We start from the raw sequence: 21891 nt of genomic DNA on the forward strand, positions 1-21891 counted from the left end.
AGCCAACATGGATTTGTCAGGAACAAATCCTGTCAGACTAATTTGATCTCATTTTTTGATAGGATAACCTCCCTTGTGGACTGTGGGAATGCTGTGGATGTCATATATCTTGACTTCAGCAAAGCTTTTGACAAAGTACCACATGACATTCTGATTAACAAACTAGCTAAAAGTGGGCTAGATGGAACAACTATTAGGTGGATCCACAGCTGGCTACAGAATCGGACTCAAAGAGTACTTATCAATGGAACCTTCTGAAACTGGGGAGAGGCAACAAGTGGGGTGCCGCAGGGCTCAGTCCTGGGCCCAGTGCTCTTCAACATTTTTATTAATGATTTGGACGAGGAGGTGCAGGGAACGCTGATCAAATTTGCAGATGACACAAAATTGGGTGGGATAGCTAATACCCTGGAAGACAGAAACAAACTTCAAAGTGATCTTGATAGGCTGGAGTGATGGGCTGAAAACAACAGAATGAAATTTAATAGGGATAAATGCCAAGTTCTGCATTTAGGGAATAGAAACCGAAGGCACAGTTACAAGATGGGGGACACTTGGCTCAGCAATACTACAAACAAGAAAGATCTTGGAATTGTTGTAGATCGCAAGTTGAATATGAGCCAACAGTACAATATGGCTGCAAGAAAGGCAAACGCTATTTTGGGCTGCATTAATAGAAGTATAGCTTCCAAATCACGTGAGGTACTGGTTCCTCTCTATTCGGCCCTGGTTAGGCCTCATCTAGAGTATTGTGTCCAGTTCTGGGCTCCACAATTCAAGAAGGATGCAGACAAGTTGGAGCGTGTTCAGAAGAGGGCAACCAGGATGATCAGAGGTCTAGAAACAAAGCCCTATGAAGAGAGACTGAAAGAACTGGGCATGTTTAGCCTGGAGAAGAGAAGATTAAGGGGAGACATGATAGCATTCTTCAAATACTTAAAAGGTTGTCACACAGAGGAGGGCCAGGATCTCTTCTTGATCCTCCCAGAGTGCAGGACACGGAATAACGGGCTCAAGTTAAAAGGAAGCCAGATTCCGGCTGGACATCAGGAAAAACTTCCTAACTGTTACAGCAGTGCGACGGTGGAATCAGTTACCTAGGGAGGTTGTGGGCTCTCCCACACTAGAGGCATTCAAGAGGCAGCTGGACAACCATCTGTCAGGGATGCTTTAGGGTAGATTTAGGGTAGATTCCATTGAGCAGGGGGTTGGACTCGATGGCCTTGTAGGCCCCTTCCAACTCTGCTATTCTATGATTCTATGATTCTAAATCCCAAAAATTCAAGCCATGAGGCTGACCATAGGCATCGGGGATTTCCGGAAACCTCAGGAAATCGGAGCTGGGGCCCAATTTACTGGAGAAACGGGGGCGCCCAGCTCGCAGTTGGCAGAGGTATGGCATTCTTTCCCTGACAGTTTGGACATCTTTCCAGCAGGAAGTCTCATGCGACTTCCAGAGAGACTTCCCAGCTGAAGGCCAGAGCGTTGCGAGGGGTGGGGGCTGCTGTACGCGTTCCCGCACTTCCAGGAACACGTACAGCAGCCCTATCAGCAGCCAATTGCAGCAGCCCAGCCAACGGCTAGAGCATGGCCAGGGGCTGCTGTACACGTTCCCGCACTTTCCTCTCCCCAGTACAGGAAAAGGGCAAAATCGGCCTGGGGGTGGCAGGGGATGTGTTCTGTCCTCCAGCTTATCCCCATCCCCCAGTGCTGATCTAGCCCCCTTCTCCTGGGCTGGTGCGATCGCCAGCTGAGGAGAAGAAGAAGAGGAAAAAGAAGGAGGAAAAAGGAGGAGGAGTAAGAAGCAGCAGCAGGAAGCAGCAGCAGCAAGAAGAAACAGCAAGAAGCAAAAAGAAGCAAGCAGGAGGAGGAGAAGCAAGTAGGAGGTAAGACTGAGGTGTGTGTGTGTGTGTATGAGAGAGAGAGAGAGAGAGAGAGAGAGAGAGAGAGAGAGAATGAATGAATGTATGGGTGCATGGGGTGTTTGAGTGAACGCATGTGTGCATGCGTGTTTGGAGTAAGTGATCCTGAGTGAGTGTGCATGCACGCATGTGTGCTGGCAGTGTATGAGTGTATTGATTTCTGAATGGGATGCCTGGTTGTTTTACTACGAATGGATGCATGTGCATGTTGGCAGTGGGTGTGTGGGGGGAGAGCTGTAGTTTCCTGTGTGCGAGTTGAGGGGGATGATTTGGAGGTGATATTCCTATTAAATAATACATTTTAGACCCACAGACCTTCCTTTCCAATTTGTTTGCTATAATTGGCATGACGTATATTTTGTAACAAGGGGTGATAATTGTTCATCCTTCTTAAAAACCTTTTAAAAAATTAATAGGGTTGCTATTATTATTAATAATGGTAGCAGTATAATCATCATCACCATTTATCTCTCTTTTCTTGCTTGTGGTGGTTTTTCTAGATGAACATGATGGGCTTTGCTAAGTCATGCTGTCTTTTACTGATTCAGAAATTTCCTGACTATTGAACATGTTTTAAGTATGACTGCTTTCTGGATGTTGGCATGCATATATTTTGGTAGGCCTAATTTCTGAAGGTTTTCTGTAAAAACAACAACGATGTCTTGCTGGTGACTGATGTGACTAACGAATAATTGTAACTTTTTCCTGTTGCAATAGTTCTTTAACTTCCATAGCCAGTAGTGTATATTTTTTCTCTCTTTTTCTCTTCCTTTTCTGCAATATTTTTATCATTAGGTATTGCAATTTCAATGAAGTAGGTGTGTTTTCCTTGGTTGATTTTGACTGTTATGTCTGGTTTAAGTTGAAACAAGCTAAGAGGTGCTAGCCTTTAGTCCATTTTGTTCCATGGCTAACGTTTCCAGGCTAATAGTAGTTTCTACTCTTTCTGAATGCTTGGTTGTTTGTTTGTTGTACTAGATTTTTCTGTACTTGTCAACTGCTTCATTTATTCAGTGGTAGCAGTATGCTGAATCTGTGAGTATGGATATGAGAAAGGTGATGGGAAAAGAGTGTAAAATGTTAGGAAAGGTTAGACTATGGTCATGGAGTGAAGGATTTGCAGTCAGAAAAGGAAGTGAGGCAGGTGGCTACCAGGAGGAGGGCCTTCTCTGCTGTGGCACCCCGGCTGTGGAATGAGCTCCCTGAGGAGGTTTGCTTGGCACCTACATTATATGCTTTTAGATGCCACGTGAAGACCTTTTTATTCTCCCAGCATTTTAACAGTCTATAAATAAATTTTAACTTTGTGTTTTAAATTTGTAATTTTGCATTGCTGCTGTTTTTATCTGGTTGAGCTTTTATATTGTATTTTATATTATGGTTTTATACTTTGAATGTTTTTAATTTTTGTGAACCGCCCAGAGAGCTCCGGCTACTGGGCAGAATAGAAAAGTAATTAATAAATAATAAATAAAATATATTTGAGGTAAGGGGAGACTGTATCACACAGAGTATAGCAAAAGCTTCAAAGTACAGCAAAAGCTACAGAAGTAGGAATGAGTGAAGTTAATTTCAGATACATTGAATGTCTCACTTGCACTTTATTCCAATGATTTTAACATTAAGATGTTATGTAGAACAGGTTTGTCTTAATTGTGTGCTGTGAAATCAGACATGTGACCAAGGCCATGTTTGGGTGGGGATGCACCTTTGGGACTGGGCATGTTGGTGGGGCGGCCATGTTGTCCTCTTTTTTGGTTTCCAAAATATGGTCACCCTAGAGGTGATGCTATTACTTTTCAGCTTGCTTTCCCCCGTTCCTTCTTCTCTGTGTTCCTCCTGTGTTTAGTCTTTTGCTGATAAGAGCTTCCAGGCATTGTGCCAGTTGCCATATTTACAATACTACTGTTTCAATACTACCCCTTTCTTTTCTTATGCTTTTCTTCTTCAAATACTTAAAAGGTTGTCACACAGAGGAGGGCCAGGATCTCTTCTCGATCCTCCCAGAGGGACACGGAATAACGGGCTCAAGTTAAAGGAAGTCAGATTCCAGCTGGACATCAGGAAAAACTTCCTGACTGTTAGAGCAGTACGACAATGGAATCAGTTGCCTGGTGAGGTTGTGGGCTCTCCCACACTAGAGGCCTTCAAGAAGCAGCTGGACAACCATCTGTCAGGGATGCTTTAGGGTGGATTCCTGCATTGAGCAGGGGGTTGGACTCGATGGCCTTGTAGGCCCCTTCCAACTCTGCTATTCTATGATTCTTTCGTCTCCTTTCTTTTTCTTTCTTTTTAATACTTTTTAAAATTTTCAACATATCTTTAATTACCTTCAAGCCATTGGTGAATATTTTCCTTAACAACTTTATAATCATATAATTTCTTTATTCTTGTTCCTGTTGCTATTTACTATGCAATAAGTACACACATTTATTAATCTTTTTGTTAATTATATATAAGGTACTTAGCATAGGTTTTAACATCAATGGTTTGGATAAATTATTAAGATTTTTTTTAAATTACTCATTTGTTTCTGGTTCTCCCCTCCCCTTGCTAACACTTTAATAATACTTGCTTCTTCTGATTGTATATTCACTAATTTAATCCTGGGGTAGGGCAGGATGAGGGAGTGCACCGTGGTCTCAAACAGAAAGCAGGACTTTTTTCTGCTTTAGGGTGGTTTTTTGTTGATTTGGGAGAGGCAAATATTATTGTGGTTTCTTTTTATTTTTGAAGACCAATATGTACTATACCAAGGTTTAATGTGGTCTTTGATCTAAATGTGAGAAAAAATTGTAATATTGATATGATTTGTCTATATGGAGGTGCAAATGACACGTTTTCTTTTCCTGTCCAATGCTTAATGCGACTTCATGGAATGTCAAGGGGCTCCAAAATATTAACAAGCAGAAAATGGTGCTTTCTAAGCTAAAAGAGCTTAATGTTGATGTGGCATTTTTACAAGAAACCCATTTAACCGCTGAAGATGCTCATTTGGTAAACAAGGATTGGGTTGGTGAGGTTTTTGTAACAGACACTTCAACACGTTCCAAAGGAATGGCGATTTTAGTCCATAAAAGACGTTCACTTTCTCTTTAACAGGTGATTATAGATCATGATGGTCATCTTCTAATCTTGGTTCAGAAATATATGGATAAAATAATTGCAATGATAAATGTATATGGGCCAAATACGGACTCTCCTGCTGTTTCATGAACCACCTATGTTTCAACCAGCCACCTGGTTGAAACATTAATACTTGATTGTTGGTGGGGATTTTAATGAGATCTTAGATCCTTCTTTGGATAGAAATACACCCACCCCTAAGACCCAAGCAATAATGAGACAAACACATCTATTGTTGATTAAATAGATACTGTTGTTTTATACTGTTGTTTTTATATTTTTGATGGTTTTAAATTTTGAATACTTTTTAATGTTCACGGTTTTTAACTTTTGTAAACCGCCCAGAGAGCTTCGACTATGGGGCGGTATATAAATGAAATAAATAAATAAATAAATAAGTGATTTATGTTTGATTAGTGTTTGGAGACTGCTGCATCCTGATGATAGAGAGTACGCTTTCATTTCACCAGTACATCATAACTGTTTTCGGTTAGATTACTTATTGGTTTCCACTCCTTTATTGCAGCATATAAAGATTTGCAGGATTGACACAAGCTCTGGGGAGAAAACACAAGAACTTTGGGGCCCAGATAGTTTTCTTATCCATCCTGCCAGTTCTTGGAAGAGGACTAGAAAGAGAAAGAAAAATACTCCTGGTGAACGACTGGTTACAAAGGTGGTGCCAACATGAGAGTTTTGGATTCTGGGACCACAGGCTACACTACTTGAAAGATGGACTGCTGGCAAGGGACTGGTTGCACCTCACAAGGGCTGGAAAGAATGTGTTTCGCCACATTCTGGAAACCTTATGGTTAGAACCTCTTTTCATATGAATAGCACTCAGTTCTTGTTGTGAAGGTGAGCAGATAGACTGCGCTGGGTAGAGGACGAAATGGGTGATGTAGTTGGGAAAAGTTAGTTTTAGCTTGGTATTATTATGCATGAAATTTTAGAATCACAAAGAGCCTTGGCCAGACCACTTGGAGTGGAGAGGAAAGGCACATAGCAAGGCCTTGGCACCAGGAAGATGCCTCTTTTCTACATTAAGGTCGTAAGTCATCTCAGTGGCCAAGGGAGGTGTGAAACGGAGGTAACAAGCCAACGCCAAGGAAGGAGGGAGGGGGGATCCAGAGATGAAACAAGAGAAAAAGTATATAGCTGGGATCCTGCCCCAATCTGTTGCCTTGTCTTTTGCCTAAGGATATGGAGAGAAATAAGGTGTGGGGGGGGAAGGGGAGGACGCAAGGCCCTGCTTATGAGTAAGTAGTCACAGCTTGGATTTCTTGTTTTATCAGTTACTGGGTTTTTATGCTGTGCATGCTTTTAGTTATTTTATAGTTGTTCTTCACATGTATTTACCCTACCCTTAGTCTTAAATAAAGTCTTCTACTTCACAGTTATGAGTCTTTTGACATCTTGATCTTGGGTCTGTGCTAAATCAGGTGGTGACAGGTCACGGAAGGGCTTGTTCAACCTTTACATCAGAATAAGTAACCCCCCTCTTACAATTCTGGCTGCTAGAGAGACATGGCATAGAATACCACGTTAATTACAGTTTGATCCATTCTCTAATCCAAAATTGACTATATGGGGAAACCCAGATTTAAGAATTGGAAGGAAAGCTGTTCAGATCACATGCTAAACCATGGTTAGGCCGCTAACCCTTTTGTAGCAAATGGTTAGTGAGCATGTTTAAACCAGTTATGTAGCCACAATGGTTAAGAATAGCTCACACGACACGCTAAATCATGGTTCACATGACACACTGGTCTGTTCAGTCGACAACGAGGGTTCTGTGGTTAGCTTAACTGTGCTTCCTTATGGTTAGCACTAACCACAAGACAAATGGTTGCACACGACACCATAAACCCTGTCCGGGTCTCAATTTCCTTAACCACGCATTAACCACAAATCTGTTAGACGAGCTATGCTTGATTATGTTGGCTATTTTGAGGAGGTGTCTCTGCTGCCCTGAGCTTGCTGCCAATCAAAAACCCTTAACCAGCAGGCTCACTAAGTCATAATGATTGGAGATGCAGTCCAACAACATCTGGAAGGCCACACATCCCACATCCCTGCTGTAGACAAAAGCCCTGGTCTTCAAGAGAGTACTTTTCCACTGGCATTACTACAGTTCTCCCACAACTACAACTAACTTGAGCTATGGAACAGCAGCGACACTGCTAAATTTACAGAGGTTGCAAAATTATTCAGCCAAAGCAGACTGCAAAGACCTCTAAAAGGACAAATGAGCAACAAATTGACAAATGTAGTTGAATATAAGTAAATGTAAAGTGATTTACATTGGGACAGAAATTGTAATTTCTGACATAATCACATCATCACTGACATATATATTGTAGAGAATAGAACAGCAGACTCAGAATCTTCCTATGAAATGTATTAGCAGAAGATTCAGACCGGGGGGCGGGGGACACTTTGTCACACACCGCAAAATTAATTCATGGAATTTCTGGTACAGAGTTTGGTGATGGCCTCTATCTTCGATGGTTTTAAAAAGGGACTAGACAAATTCATGATGAATATTTGTTAATGGATACAAAGAACCTCTAGGTTCAGAGGCAGTATGCTAATGAACATTACTTGGGGGCCAAAATGGGAGAGCGCTATTGCTTTTATATCCTGCTGATGGGCATCCCAGAGGTATCTGGGTCGTCATATAACAAACAGACTGGAGCACTAGATGCTCAGGGATCATCTTGTTATTATACTTCTAATTTCGTTGTAGAAAACAAGTAGAAAGATTGCGTACTAAATTTGTGTGAACTGCCCAGAGCCTTGGCTATTCGGCAGTATAAAAATGAAATAAATAAAATAAATAAATAAATTAGTGATATGCAAAGTGGGCTCTGAAGTGTATGATAAAACTGAGAAGAGTGTTAGGCCCTCTGAGGAGTTGCTGGGGATGGACTCGGAGGAGGAGGAAACAGAACCTGTGCAGGCAGAGGCTAGTGTCACGGCTGCTGAACTGGTGCCAGCTGGGAGTGGGGCCAACTCAGAGAATGAAGGGGAAGCAGAGCCAAGTACCAGTGTGCCGGTGATTAAACCAGCAGGGAGCTTGGCCAATTCAGAAGACACAGAGGGAGAAACAACAAACTTACCTGCACAGTTGTTTAGACATCATAGGGCGGAAAAGGAGGCCCGGCGCAGATCTCTGCGTATTTATACTAGACGCCAACTCAATAGGGAACACCTGTAGCTGCCAGGGAGGGGTATTTAGAGAGCTGGGAAGCAACAAGAACTTGCCAGAGATTAACTGAGCATCCTGGCGAAAGCTCTTGCTTCCTGTTTCGGCTTGTGTTGACCTTGTATCCTGATTGAACTTTGGACCGGCTTGGAATTCGTGACCTGCTCCTATCCCTGGACCTCTGGATTGCTTTTTGGACTCTCTCTACCTCTCGTAAGCCCTTGACTTTTGGAACTGAACTGGACTTTGCTTATGTTTAAAACGTTTTATATTAAAGAGTGAACTGTGTTACTTCATAGCACAGATAAAGACAAATTCCAGCGTGTGTTGCTGAGTTTGTGGCTGAATTCTTGGAGTTTGTCTGGGCACGCTGCCCACGTCTGTATCTCCGTTCAATTAGCTGGTCTATTGGCAGCTTTCCCGGACAGATTAATCTCTGGCCAAACGGACCGGCAGTTGGACATGGAGGGTTTCTTAGAACAACAAAAACAGCTAGCAGAGCAGGTGGCACACCTGACGCAATTAGTTACAACGCTCCACGCCCAAGTTGCTCAAACAGCCAGCAGGCCTCCTCCTCCTCTTCCTCCACGAAAGAGTAAATGTTTTGCTGCATTACCAGAGAAATTTGCTGGTGACAGGGACATGCTGGACAGTTTCATTGCCAATTGCAAATTGCATTTTAAGATCAGGCCGGAGGATTTTGTGAATGATTCCCTAAAGGTAGCTTTTATGGTTTCCTTATTGTCTGGGTCTGCTAGCAAATGGGTGACGCCGTATTTGAATCAGGATAGCCCCCTGCTGGACAATTTGGACAATTTCATAAAAGAGATGACAGCTACCTGGGGAGATCCCGTCAAGGCTGAGACAGCGGAGCAGCGCATTCGAGACCTGCGTCAGGGGAAGGGATCTGTGGCAGAGTACGCCACGAATTTTCGGCTCATAGCTCAAGACTTGCAGTGGAATGACAGTGCGCTCCAGTCACAATTCCGCTATGGGTTGTCAGATGGGGTGTTGGATGAGTTGGCCCGATCAGCACCTCCGGAATCGCTTGCCCTACTCATCGAACAGGCGACCAGGATGGACGCTCGGCTGACGGCACGTCGTCAGGCCCGGAGAGGAGTGTCTCTGGGGAGTGGGGAACCGGTTCCAGTAGCAACATCAACATCTTTGGCAGGTTTTTCTCCTGGCATGGGGGAGGAGCCCATGCAGCTTGGAGGCGCCCGGGCCCGCTTGTCAATGATGGAGAAGCAACGCAGGAGAGCGGAGGGTTTGTGTTTGTACTGTGGACTTGGGGGGCATTTTGCTCGTTCTTGCCCGGCCAAGGGACGAAAGGCTTCCCCGTCGGAAAACGGGTCATCCCAGGCATAGAAGGGTTCGCTAGTCTGGGAGAAGGCGGGACAGGTGCTTCCTCGTCTCCATCGGAACCCCGTAAGGACCCGTTGCTGGTGCCTGCCACACTTGGGGTGGATCATGCCCAGGTGTTTTTCGTGGGAGCCATGATTAATTCTGGTGCGTCTAGCAACTTTATGGACTCAGATTTTGCTCGCCAGCAGCAGATTTCGTTACAACCATTGGCGGAGCCAAGGTCGGTGGAAACTATTGATGGGCGGCTTTTGAAGTCTGGTCCAGTGACGCACCAGACAGTTTTACTTACGCTGGAAATCCAAGGGCATGTGGAACGGTTGCGGTTCTATGTGACGGCAGTTCCGCACTTTCCAGTAGTTTTGGGAATGCCGTGGTTAACCCAGCATGATCCGCATATTTCTTGGGGGAGGCGGGAAGTGCTTTTTGCTTCCCCATATTGCCAAGATCACTGCTGGCCGGAGCGGGTGCCGGCTGCCGTGGTCAAAGACTCCGCAACAGATTGTGTAACCCTTCCCGCGAAATACAATGAGTTCGCAGACGTGTTTGATGAGAAGGAAGCCGATAGACTCCCACCACATAGGGTGTATGACTGCGCTATTGATTTAGTACCTGGGGCCTCTATACCGGCGGGGCGTCTCTACTCTCTCTCTGAGCCGGAATTGGCAGTACTGCGGGACTTTTTAGAGAAGAATCTACGGAAAGGCTTTATTCGACCTTCCAAGTCGCCGGCGGGCGCCCCCGTGTTCTTTGTCCGTAAGAAGTCGGGGGAGCTGCGCTTATGCAATGACTATAGAGGGCTAAATCGCATCACAGTGCGTAACCGGTATCCCTTACCGCTGATCCCAGAACTGTTAGAGCGCTTGCAGCGGGCCAAGTGTTTCACCAAATTGGATCTCAGGGGGGCGTACAATTTGGTGCGGGTAAGGGAGGGGGACAAATGGAAGACGGCCTTTCTGACCAGATATGGTCATTACGAGTATACCGTCATGTCTTTCGGGCTTTGTAATGCTCCCGCTATTTTTCAGCATTTTGTTAATGACGTTTTCAGAGATTATTTGGACAGATTTGTTATTATTTATTTGGACGATTTTCTTATTTATTCCCCGAATCAGACAGCACATGACGCTCATGTCCGGGCGGTCCTGCAGAGGCTACGAGAGCATAGGCTGTATGCCAAGTTGGACAAGTGTGCCTTTGACTTGCAGGAGGTGGACTTTTTGGGGTATCGTATTTCTGCCAAGGGGGTAGAGATGGATCGGTCCAAGGTAGAGGCGGTTCTTTCTTGGCAACCGCCTCGGAACCGGAAGGAGGTGCAGCGTTTTTTTGGATTTGCTAATTTTTACAGGCGCTTCATTCCGGACTTTGCGGCCCTGGTGACACCCATCACGCAGCTATTGAGGGGCAAGGTCCCATTCCATTGGACTTCCATGGCACAGCAGGCATTTGTGCGGTTGAAGGAGCGGTTTACAGCTGCTCCAATCCTGCAGCATCCAGATCTTCGCACCCCATTTGTGGTGGAGACGGACGCCTCGGACGTCGCGGTCGGGGCCGTGTTACTGCAGGTGGGCAACATGGACTCAGCATTATTGCCATGTGCTTTTTTCTCCAGACAGCTTACAGCTCCAGAGCGAAATTACACGATTTGGGAGAAGGAGCTGTTGGCTGTGAAGGCCGCTTTCGAGGTTTGGCGGCATTTGTTGGAGGGAGCAGCACATCCGGTGGAGGTACGCACTGACCACCGTAATCTGGAGTACCTGCAGACGGCACGGAAGTTGACTCAACGGCAGAAGCGGTGGTCGTTGTTTTTCAGTCGGTTCAATTTTAAGTTGAAATATATACCCCGCGCCCAGAACCGGCAGGCGGATGCTCTCTCTCGTAAGCCGGAATATGCCGCAGAGCCAGAGGGGGAGAGGCGATCCACGATCCTCCGCCCAGAACATTTTGCAGCTGCTTCGTTGCCCCCGACTTTATTGGATCAGATTCGTGTGCTACAGGGGCGGGACGCTTTTGTAGTTGATCACGCGAAGGAGGAGGCTCCAACACCATTCACCATGCGTGAGGGGCTCTTATATCATCGAAGTCGGCTGTACGTACCAGCCGGTTCCTGTCGGGACACGGTGCTACGATTGTGCCATGATAGTCGGCCAGCAGGACATTTCGGTGTATACAAGACTCTGCATTTGCTCACCAGGGAGTTCTGGTGGCCTAGGGTTCATGCTGATGTTGCACACTATGTGCAGACTTGTCCAGTGTGCCGGCGGGCGAAGGTTGCAAGGGGAAAGCCGGTGGGTTTGTTGCATCCCTTAGCCACTCCTGCGGGGCCCTGGCGTGTGATATCCATGGATTTCATTACGGATCTGCCACTATCTGCGGGGCATACGTCCATTCTTGTGGTGGTTGATCTTTTTTCAAAGATGGCCCATTTTGTTCCATGTGCGGGCTTGCCTACAGCAAAGGAGACGGCTCGCTTATTTGTTCAGCAGGTCTTCCGGTTGCATGGGCTTCCGGAGGGGATTGTTTCAGATCGTGGTGCGCAGTTTACAGCCCGTTTTTGGAAGTCGTTGTTGCAAGTTTTGGACATTACAGCACACATGTCGTCAGCGTACCATCCGCAGACGGATGGTCAGACAGAACGCACCAATGCTACCCTGGAGCAATACCTACGGTGTTATACTAATTATCAACAAGATGATTGGGCCGAGTTGCTCCCTGTGGCAGAGTTTGCGTATAACAACTCAGTGCACACCTCAACACAACAGACTCCATTTTTTGCAACAGGGGGATTTCATCCACGGTGGTTTCCAGCAGTGCTGCCCTCTACGGCAGTCCCCGCAGCGGATCAGTGGTTGCGGGAGTTGCAGGCCGCGCAGTCTCTGTTGCAGGAGCAATTGCAGGTGGCCAAGGAAGCTTACAAATTGGGGGCGGATCGAAAGAGACAAGAGGGGCCGGCCCTAAAGGTCGGGGATCAGGTGTGGCTGTCCACCCGGCATCTTCCTCTTCAACGACCATGTCGAAAATTGGACGCCCGTTTTATTGGTCCATACCCAGTCACGGCACAGGTCAATCCTGTGGCGTTTAGGTTGCAGCTGCCTCGAACGTTAAGGATCCATCCTGTATTTCATCGCTCGTTGTTGGTGCCAGCTACAGGGGTCCGACCCGACGCTAGTGCTACTGCTCCTCCTGGTCCTGTCATGGTGGATGGTGAAGAGGAGTTTGAGGTAGCGCAGGTGTTGGATTCCCGTCAACATCGGGGTCGACTCCAGTATTTAATTGACTGGCTGGGGTATGGTCCAGAGGAGCGCTCCTGGGAGAATGCGGGGGACGTGCATGCTCCCATCCTCGTCCAGGCCTTTCACAGGCAGTACCCTGCAAAACCGGGTCCTCCTGGTGTGGCGGGAGGAGACTCTAGGGGGGGGTGTAGTGTTAGGCCCTCTGAGGAGTTGCTGGGGATGGACTCGGAGGAGGAGGAAACAGAACCTGTGCAGGCAGAGGCTAGTGTCACGGCTGCTGAACTGGTGCCAGCTGGGAGTGGGGCCAACTCAGAGAATGAAGGGGAAGCAGAGCCAAGTACCAGTGTGCCGGTGATTAAACCAGCAGGGAGCTTGGCCAATTCAGAAGACACAGAGGGAGAAACAACAAACTTACCTGCACAGTTGTTTAGACATCATAGGGCGGAAAAGGAGGCCCGGCGCAGATCTCTGCGTATTTATACTAGACGCCAACTCAATAGGGAACACCTGTAGCTGCCAGGGAGGGGTATTTAGAGAGCTGGGAAGCAACAAGAACTTGCCAGAGATTAACTGAGCATCCTGGCGAAAGCTCTTGCTTCCTGTTTCGGCTTGTGTTGACCTTGTATCCTGATTGAACTTTGGACCGGCTTGGAATTCGTGACCTGCTCCTATCCCTGGACCTCTGGATTGCTTTTTGGACTCTCTCTACCTCTCGTAAGCCCTTGACTTTTGGAACTGAACTGGACTTTGCTTATGTTTAAAACGTTTTATATTAAAGAGTGAACTGTGTTACTTCATAGCACAGATAAAGACAAATTCCAGCGTGTGTTGCTGAGTTTGTGGCTGAATTCTTGGAGTTTGTCTGGGCACGCTGCCCACGTCTGTATCTCCGTTCAATTAGCTGGTCTATTGGCAGCTTTCCCGGACAAAGAGAAGGGCATTCCAAGGCTCTGAGTGTCTGTTCTGAGCAAAGGTTATAGTAACATCTCCACCTACCTGGAGACGTTACTATATTAGCGATTGACACAACGTTGCTAGCAGAAGTCCACAAATCTATTTGCCACTAGCAACTGAAGCTCCCTTCCCTCAGCAACCACCTCTTCCATCCACAACCCATACAAAGATACCGTCCTCTCCTCTGAGTGTCACAGAGCACTCAGGGGACAAGGTGGGTTGGTGGCAGCCACTAGCAATGGCTATTAAGCCATGCCAAACTTTGTGGCTTGCTGGCTACAAGGTAGCCGCTTGAATAGTAGCCAACATTGCCTTAGAGGAAACTACAAAGAAATACATCTCTGTATTTGGATGTATACTACCTGGATAATCCTTGCAGCCTCTAGCAGGATACTGCTCCGTTCCATGCCCGACTTCTGACTCCATATTTTAAAGGCAGCCTGTGCACTCTGCACAGCAAGATCCACCTCCTTCTCCCCAGAGAAGAGAAATTTGGCAATAACTCGGCCTGAGGAAGAAAAATTAAATTCAGATTTTGAAAGCTCTGTTACAAGTTCTTACAGAATTAGAGTCCATATGAACTGTATGTCATCCTGAGACAAGTAAAATTGTTACCACTACGTTTATATGTATTTATTCCCAACATTTCTGAACTGTGTTAATTTTAAAAACCACAACTCGGAACGAGAATAGAGAGGAGATTTGATATACTCAGGGCTATGCATACTTAAAAAAACGGCTCAAATTACATACAAAGATAATGTTTAAAGCAAGAATGGGCATAATTTCATGCTTGTGGGATCTATTTTATTTTTAACAGAGCGCTGAGATCCACCAACCAGAGCCTGCTGCAAAAGACACTTAAGAATTCTGAGCTCAGGAATTTGTTTTACATACCAGAACTGAATGGCACTCACAGTTCTTTCACATAAAAATGCACCCATAGCTACACCAAGCTTTTTTTTCTCTTCATTTCAGCTACATAATTTAGAGTGAATGGGGACACCTTGTTCCTGCTATTGTTGAACAATTGAAAGTCAGAAATCCATGCCTATCTACTGGTCTATTGGAAAGAAATAATTCCTTATGATTCATATTCTAAAAGAATGACATTAATGAATTTTGGTTAAAAAGATACAAGAATTGTTATAACAAATCTATATTTAATGTATTTTAATAATTTGTTTAATATTTAATGGTACATTTTCATTGTTAGCTGCCTTGGAAAGGCCACAATCCTGAAAGGCAATTAAGAAATACATTAAATAAAGAAATAAATCCATTGTTATAGCAAGCAGTTGTATATGTTTTTATATAACTTGGTTAAACTGTTTTTTTGTACATTTCATAAAGATTTTTAAAACAGCACTTTTTAAAATGCATCTGCCCAGAGCAGACTAGTGTCAGTGATACTATCTTCACTATTTACACAACTTGCATACCAACCCTCAGCCAAGGTTTTCATCTATCAGCAGATTAAGTTGAAGGTCCAACATATAATAAACCATACAGGACAAGTACCAATAAACTGTTCCAAAGGCCAACAGATTTTTTTTTGCTCCTGTTCCTTCTGATCTCAGTAAATCTAAGCCACGCAATTACTTATGGGGAATGTAAATGTTGCCTAAATGAAAAGACAATAATGCTGACAGACAATAATGCTAAATTAATGTAACACAAAGTCCTAGATTAAACTCCTAAACCAGTTATTGATTCTGTTAAGAGAGTAGGGCAACTGTCATATGCCTTTAGAATTGGACTGCACTCCCTGAACTCCAGACTGCCAAGAAGATAATTACCAGTTGCTGGTTCATATGTCTCTTCACTGTGGTCTCCATCCACAGGCTGGGTACGGGCACCTCCTCGGTAGTTGAGGGGTTGCTGCAGTTGAAATGTACCAGTGATGGTGCTCATTGCAGCACAACGGAGTAGACAAGGGAAGCCACGTAGAAGGCACAACTGGTTGGGACTGAGAAGCATCCGAGAACTGGCACACAGGCACAAGGCTGCATAGGAAGTAATTTCCTCATGTGAATCAAAACTACCTAGGTTGTTACAGCTCCCTGACAAGCCAGATGTCTTATTTTAAAATAAAACAAAATAATGTCTTATATTATATGTGCTTCAGCGGAGTTTTCAGGGTAGTTTACAGAAACAAGATAAAATACACACTTTCACCAGATTTTCATTGGATTGAGTTGCATGAGCTCATGCATGTCTGTGATGGAAAAAACTACCTATAAAGTACAACATTACAATTAAGCCACTTTTGAACCCTCCCATTATTTTATATGAGTCATGGGGAACCTTGTGGAATCTCCAAACGTTGTTGAACTGCAGATTCCATCATTCCTGCCCATTGGCCATGTTGCATGGAGCTGATGCCAACTGGAGTTCAACAACATCTGGACAGCAAAGTGTTCTCTATATAAATCTCTTTCATGGATTTTATCCCTCTGATACATAGCTCTGTTGTTCACAAGGAACATATTTTTGGTAAATATTACACATGTGATATACAACTAGCAAACTCTCCCTGTAATCCTTTCCTGATCGATTTTGTTGATTACTTGTCATCTTTCCCTATTCTGTTGCTCTCTTCCTACATGTCCATCATGATCCTCCTATAATGAGAGGAAAAGGGAGCAAATGAACACATTCAAAGCAGCAACTTCTAATCCTATCCAATAGGTTACACTTATGGGGGAGGGACAAGGCCATGCTAGTTTCATTTAGAAATTTGGGATTAGCATAACTGGATCTTAAAATGGGGTGGGGTGGGGGAGAAAATACTGCTGAAACAGCCCTCCCACCTTGTTTTTATAAAATGTGGCAGAGAATGGTCAGAAGATACATGACTTAGCTATCTTGCTGAAGTTATGTGGGTCTCACTCTGTAAGCTGCCTGAATGTCAAATAAGGAAGAGGAAATGAGGAAGAGTGGGGCATAAATATGATAAATCAAATATAGCACTTGAAGACCTCTTGTGTAGCCAAAGATGTCTTATTTGAACCCTAACATTCTGGTTTTTGCCTTAAATGTTTTGGGGAATGAGCCCCCTAAGGGAGCTAGCACTAAACCAATCTCCTCTAATGTTGAGCTCCAAGCTAAATTATTCTACTTTGGGGGCAACTGGACATATAGATAAGGACTAGAAGTACCTCCAACTGCTGGGAGAGGGAATACTTCTTCTTTTCGTGCTTGATGGGAAACTCTCTCAACCCACATCAGTGGCCTCCTCCCCCACACAGGGCCCCATTCTGGGAAAGGAAAAACCTAACTGAGGGAGAAAGTGAAGAGCTCTGTGATGCCTCCAGGGGAAGACACCCAAAAGGTCTCTCCCAACATATTCTCCCAACATTTTAACAATCTATAAATACATGTTAACATGGTGTTTTAAATTTGTAATTTTGCATTGCTGCTGTTTTTATCTTGGTTGAGCTTTTATATTGTATTTTATATTATGGTTTTATACTGTTGTTTTATACTTTGAATGGTTTTAATTTTTGTGAACTGCCCAGAGTGCTCCGGCTATTGGGCGGTATAGAAATATAATAAATAAATAAATAAATAAATAAGGTCAGAGAAGTAAGTAACACGGGTCTCTCGGCCCATATTACACAAACTTGCAAAAAATCTGCATATGCAGATAAATATATATATGTACATATTTAGAAACAACTGATTAGATTTATTTAAATTTCTCAGGAAGTAAATCATCTCAAATAAACTATTCAGTTTATTTGCACCCTAACTCCATTGATCCCAAACTAATAGGATTTTTTTTCCCCTAAGCTTAATTGCTATGCAAGGGAAGATTTGGGAGGAGGCGCTACAGTATGTGGGGAGTGAAGAATTAACCCTTCCCTTCCCAGCCGCACCCCTTTCCGTTAACCTCAAGGCTCTTGGAATCGGTTTGGGATTACGGCCCCAGGCCTAGCAACACCCCCCGGGGTCCTTACAGCTACATACAGGGGGCTGATATATCCGAGTGTCGTGCACAAGAGGGCTGGCGAATTTCCTGTAGTAAGTTACGAGCGCCGTCCCGGCCCCCAACCCGCCCACGACTCCAACTGCTCCACCGGAAAGACCAGGTCGGGGCCCCATATGGGGGCGGGGCGCGGGGGAGGCACATCTCTGCTCGATACATGGACAGCCGCCTCCGCTAGGGCCTATCGCCTCGAAAGGAAGGTCTCTAGCTCCGTTTACTTGAGCCGGGAGACCCACAACCCCCGTAATCGGGCGCGCTTGACGTCCAAGAACCGCCCCCACCGGGGCCAGGTGCACGGAGCAGCTGGGCGCCCCTTGTTTACCACGATCACCCCACGCTACAGTCTACGCTGAGGCGGAGTAGATAGAAACGCGGAAGTGCTTTTCTTGGGGGTTCATGGGGGGGGGGCGGGGGAGGGACCCGCCTGCCTGCCTGCCCTCGCGACCAACTCACAAGCGCGTCCCCACGACCGTGCTCCTGATGATACGGGCTCCAGCTGCTCCGGACTGCTTCGGACTTCTCCAGAGCCACGCCCCCGCCGTACAGTAAATGAGCAGCCCCTCCCTTGTTGCTAATACCCTCGCGCGGAAAGGGGGGGCAGTGCGGCCTACTGGCTCTGCTCCAAGTCTGGCTTGAAGGACTTTGGAAGGGGATCCGCCTCCTGCGCTATTGGTTGATTGAGAGAACTTTCCTTTTGGGTTGTGTTTTGCCACAGAGACAGTAAACCTGAGGCGCTTCCAGCTGGACTATTCCTATCGCTTGGGCAGATATTTGTTCTTTTTGTCCTCTCCACATTGTATGGTGCCTCTAGACAAGGCTGTTATTATGCAATCGCCCTTCCCTCATTCATGGAATGTTATAACTCCAGGCGTCCTCTTCCACTTGCAACTTTCCCGCCCATGCTTCTTTGGTATTTCCCCTCCTGCAAAAAATCTCTTGAGGAAAAGACTTGAGCTTCCAGATGAGGCTTTTATGAATCATCACCCTGATTCATTCATGGAATTTTGTAGATAGGGTGGGGGAGATTTCTTTTTGTGATCTGCAAAGTGGAGTGGGTGGGTGATAAATGAAGATGGGAATATTCTCAGAACAACACAGAAAAGTAGCCTTGAATCCACAGTGGGTAGCAACCTGCAAAATCCTATGAAAAACTGATAAAACTGTGTTGAATAATAGCTGCACACTGTCTTTTTGATGAGGCTAAGAGCCATTCATCTGGAAGCACCTTCTCTGGCAAGAAAAAAAGATGAAAGAAGCAGTGGGAAAATACAAGAGGGTTACAAATGGAAGATGACATCCTCTGAATTCACTGTAAAATTCTCTGAATGATAAATTATTTGTCTGTAAAAAAAGAATAGCCTGAAGACCTGCTCATGGAAAGCAATGGGAAAATCCAAGATTTTAGCAAGTTGTGATTGGACAGGAGTAGTGCACCCCCACACCAAAAATACAAAGGCAGCAACAAAGAAATTCTATGCTGTAACTCTAAAATGAACTTGATTTCCTTAAAAATTTAAACTAGTAATTGCTCTTTTCTCCATCTTTCATTTCCCACCACATCCAAAACCCTAGTCATGCGTCTTTTACAAATTTGCCTATGTAACAGATTGTAAAGGACATCTGTTCAATTACTATGTCTCCTACAGCTTTCCCCAACATGGTGCCTCCAAATGTGTTGGACTGCAACTTCTACCATCCCCAGCCAGCATAGCCAATGGTTGATTGAGAGAACTTTCCTTTTGGGTTGTGTCCCCTTTTGCCACAGAGACGGTAAACTTGAGGCGCTTCCAGCTGGACTATTCCTATTGCCTGGGCAGATATTCGTTCTTTTTGTCCTCACCACATTGTATGGGTGCCTCTAGACAAAGCTTTTATTATGCAATTCCCTCATATGGAATGTTATAACACCAGGCATCCTCTTCCACTTCCAACTCTCTGGCTGAGGATGGGATGGGACACATCTGGAGAAGGCTGGTTTACTGAAAGAGGAAATATGTAATACTTGCCGCCACCTAATGGGCAGTTGTAGTTTAGCAAACCATAGCTCACGTATGACCTGCAGGCGACTCCCTTGCAGCCAGTGATGCCCTAGCCAGCCCCCAAATCCCCCCTCTGTTGCTGATTTCTCCCACACGGTTGAAAACACGGCTCAGAGGGCCCCAACATCTGTTTCCTGCTTCCATCCTACCCAGCCAATGGCAAAGCACATCAGATATAGAGCCTCTGCTCAGCATCTACTGACATGCTCTTTGGTCAAATATCACAGTCCAGCTGTTAGACTGTTTAACTGTTTAATTATTTGATTTGTACATGTCTAACCAATGCTGAATAGTGGAGAACCAATACCTCATCAGATTTTAAAGCTATATTTCTATTGATGCATCCTAACATAGCATTTGCTTTTTTGCAGCCACATCACACATCATAGTCAGCTTGTGATCTACAATTCCAAGATCCTTCTCTTTTGTAGTATCCCCCATCTTATAACTATGCATTTGGTTTCTTTTTCCTAGGTGTAGAACTTGGCATTTATCCCTATTAAATTTCATTCTTTTGTTTTCAGCCCAGCGCTCCAGCCTATTGAGATCACTTTGAAGTTGGCTTCTGTCTTCCAGGGTATTAGCTATCCCACCCAATTCTTCTTCATGGTCTCTGTGCATCACACTAATGGGCTCTGTGCTTGCACGGAGCCTCGCATTGGGCGGTTTGTAAACCGCCCAGAGAGCTTCAGCTATTGGGCGGTATAGAAATGCAATAAATAAATAAATAATAAATAAATAATAAGATTGTAAAGCTGAGAAACGTTTTGGTGGGAACCCTCCCCCACCATCTCAGTGCATATGTCCAGTCAGATTCCCGCCTTTCCCCTCAGTTCCTTTGCGACAGCCATTGCTGATACTTTGCGGGGAAGTTGTTCTTCAAAGACTGACCTGTTTTTGGTAGATAATATGACTTTAGAGCTGAGATTCTCCTCATGTTTCATTTATTTCATCTTTGCTCTTTCTATTCTAAAAAAATCTACATGTTTTCTTTTCTCTGCAAAATAGTTTGTATGGACCTAAATAGTTTGTATGGACCTTTTGCAAGTGTGTCCACTGTGGCGGTAAACTCCCTGCTGCGGATGGGCATCATTGTGGGCATTCATTGATGGGCATTCATTGTGCTTAATCTGCCTCAGAGAATCGCATGTGATAGAAATGTGCCCACACTGCCAATCATTCTCCAAACAGACCAGGAGACACAGGTCTGATAGGTTAAGGGCAGAGTTGTGGGGGAAAGCCCTGGAGGTGGCGGATCACCCAAGAAACCAAGAGGCTAGACAGGCTAAATTGCCTGCTTCAGCATCTGCAACATTGACGTCTTTACAAACTCCTGAGACACCCAGACAATTGTCACCTGCAGTAAGACCTGATCCACCCACCCCAGGACGTTCACTCTCCGTCTCCATAGCAAAAAAGCTTGCCAAAAAGGCAAAGAAATTAAAGACCCCAGTAGAGGGTCCTCCAAAGAAGAAAAAGAAGACATTTTCCTCTGCCCTTTACTCTCAGGGCCGCCACGTACAACTCTTAATGAACAATTAAGCAGTACAATGGTACATGAACAAGCAGGGAGGGACACTTTTTCTGACGCTGCTATCATTAACAATCTGAATTCTCCTCTAGAGCATTCCTAGAGGGATTTGGATCACTGCATTACATATAGCGGGTGGACAACACCTTGGTGGACACACTCACCCACCAGTTGCAGTTAGCACACGAATGGCAATTGGCCCAGACAGTACTCTGGTATCTGTTTCAGAAATGGGGTCGACCATCAATAGACCTGTTCGCAACACCGACAAACAGAGTGTGTGCCCAATTTTGCTGATGAGCTGGACTGGATCGCTCATCACTGGGAGACGCCTTTCTCCTTTGATGGCAGGAGAGCCTCTTTTACCTATTTCCACCCTTTCCGCTCTTGGCCAAGATAGAGGGCGAAGAAACAGACTGCATTCTGATATCACCATGGTGGCCAAGACAGGCCTGGTTTGCTCCACTCCTTCGGCTATCGAAAGGAGAGACTCACCAAATTCTGATGTTTCCATCTCTCATTTCA

The 21891-nt window shown here is 45.1% G+C and overlaps 1 protein-coding gene across 1 annotated transcript in view; it reads right to left on the reverse strand.

Moving 5' to 3' along the window:
* ALDH9A1 (aldehyde dehydrogenase 9 family member A1) overlaps positions 1-18352 on the reverse strand; it is a 54565-nt gene extending 36213 nt beyond the window's left edge. The window contains exons 1-3 of the mRNA XM_063133058.1: positions 18250-18352; positions 15605-15811; positions 14168-14313 (exon numbers count right to left, since the gene is read on the reverse strand). Coding sequence (XP_062989128.1) covers positions 14168-14313; positions 15605-15785 — 327 coding nt within the window. The 5' untranslated portion in view covers positions 15786-15811; positions 18250-18352. The remainder of the gene's footprint in view (positions 1-14167; positions 14314-15604; positions 15812-18249) is intronic.
* Positions 18353-21891: the final 3539 nt, after the last annotated feature.

Source organism: Elgaria multicarinata, chromosome 1, assembly GCF_023053635.1.
Source record: "Elgaria multicarinata webbii isolate HBS135686 ecotype San Diego chromosome 1, rElgMul1.1.pri, whole genome shotgun sequence".
Lineage (NCBI taxonomy): Eukaryota > Metazoa > Chordata > Lepidosauria > Squamata > Anguidae > Elgaria > Elgaria multicarinata.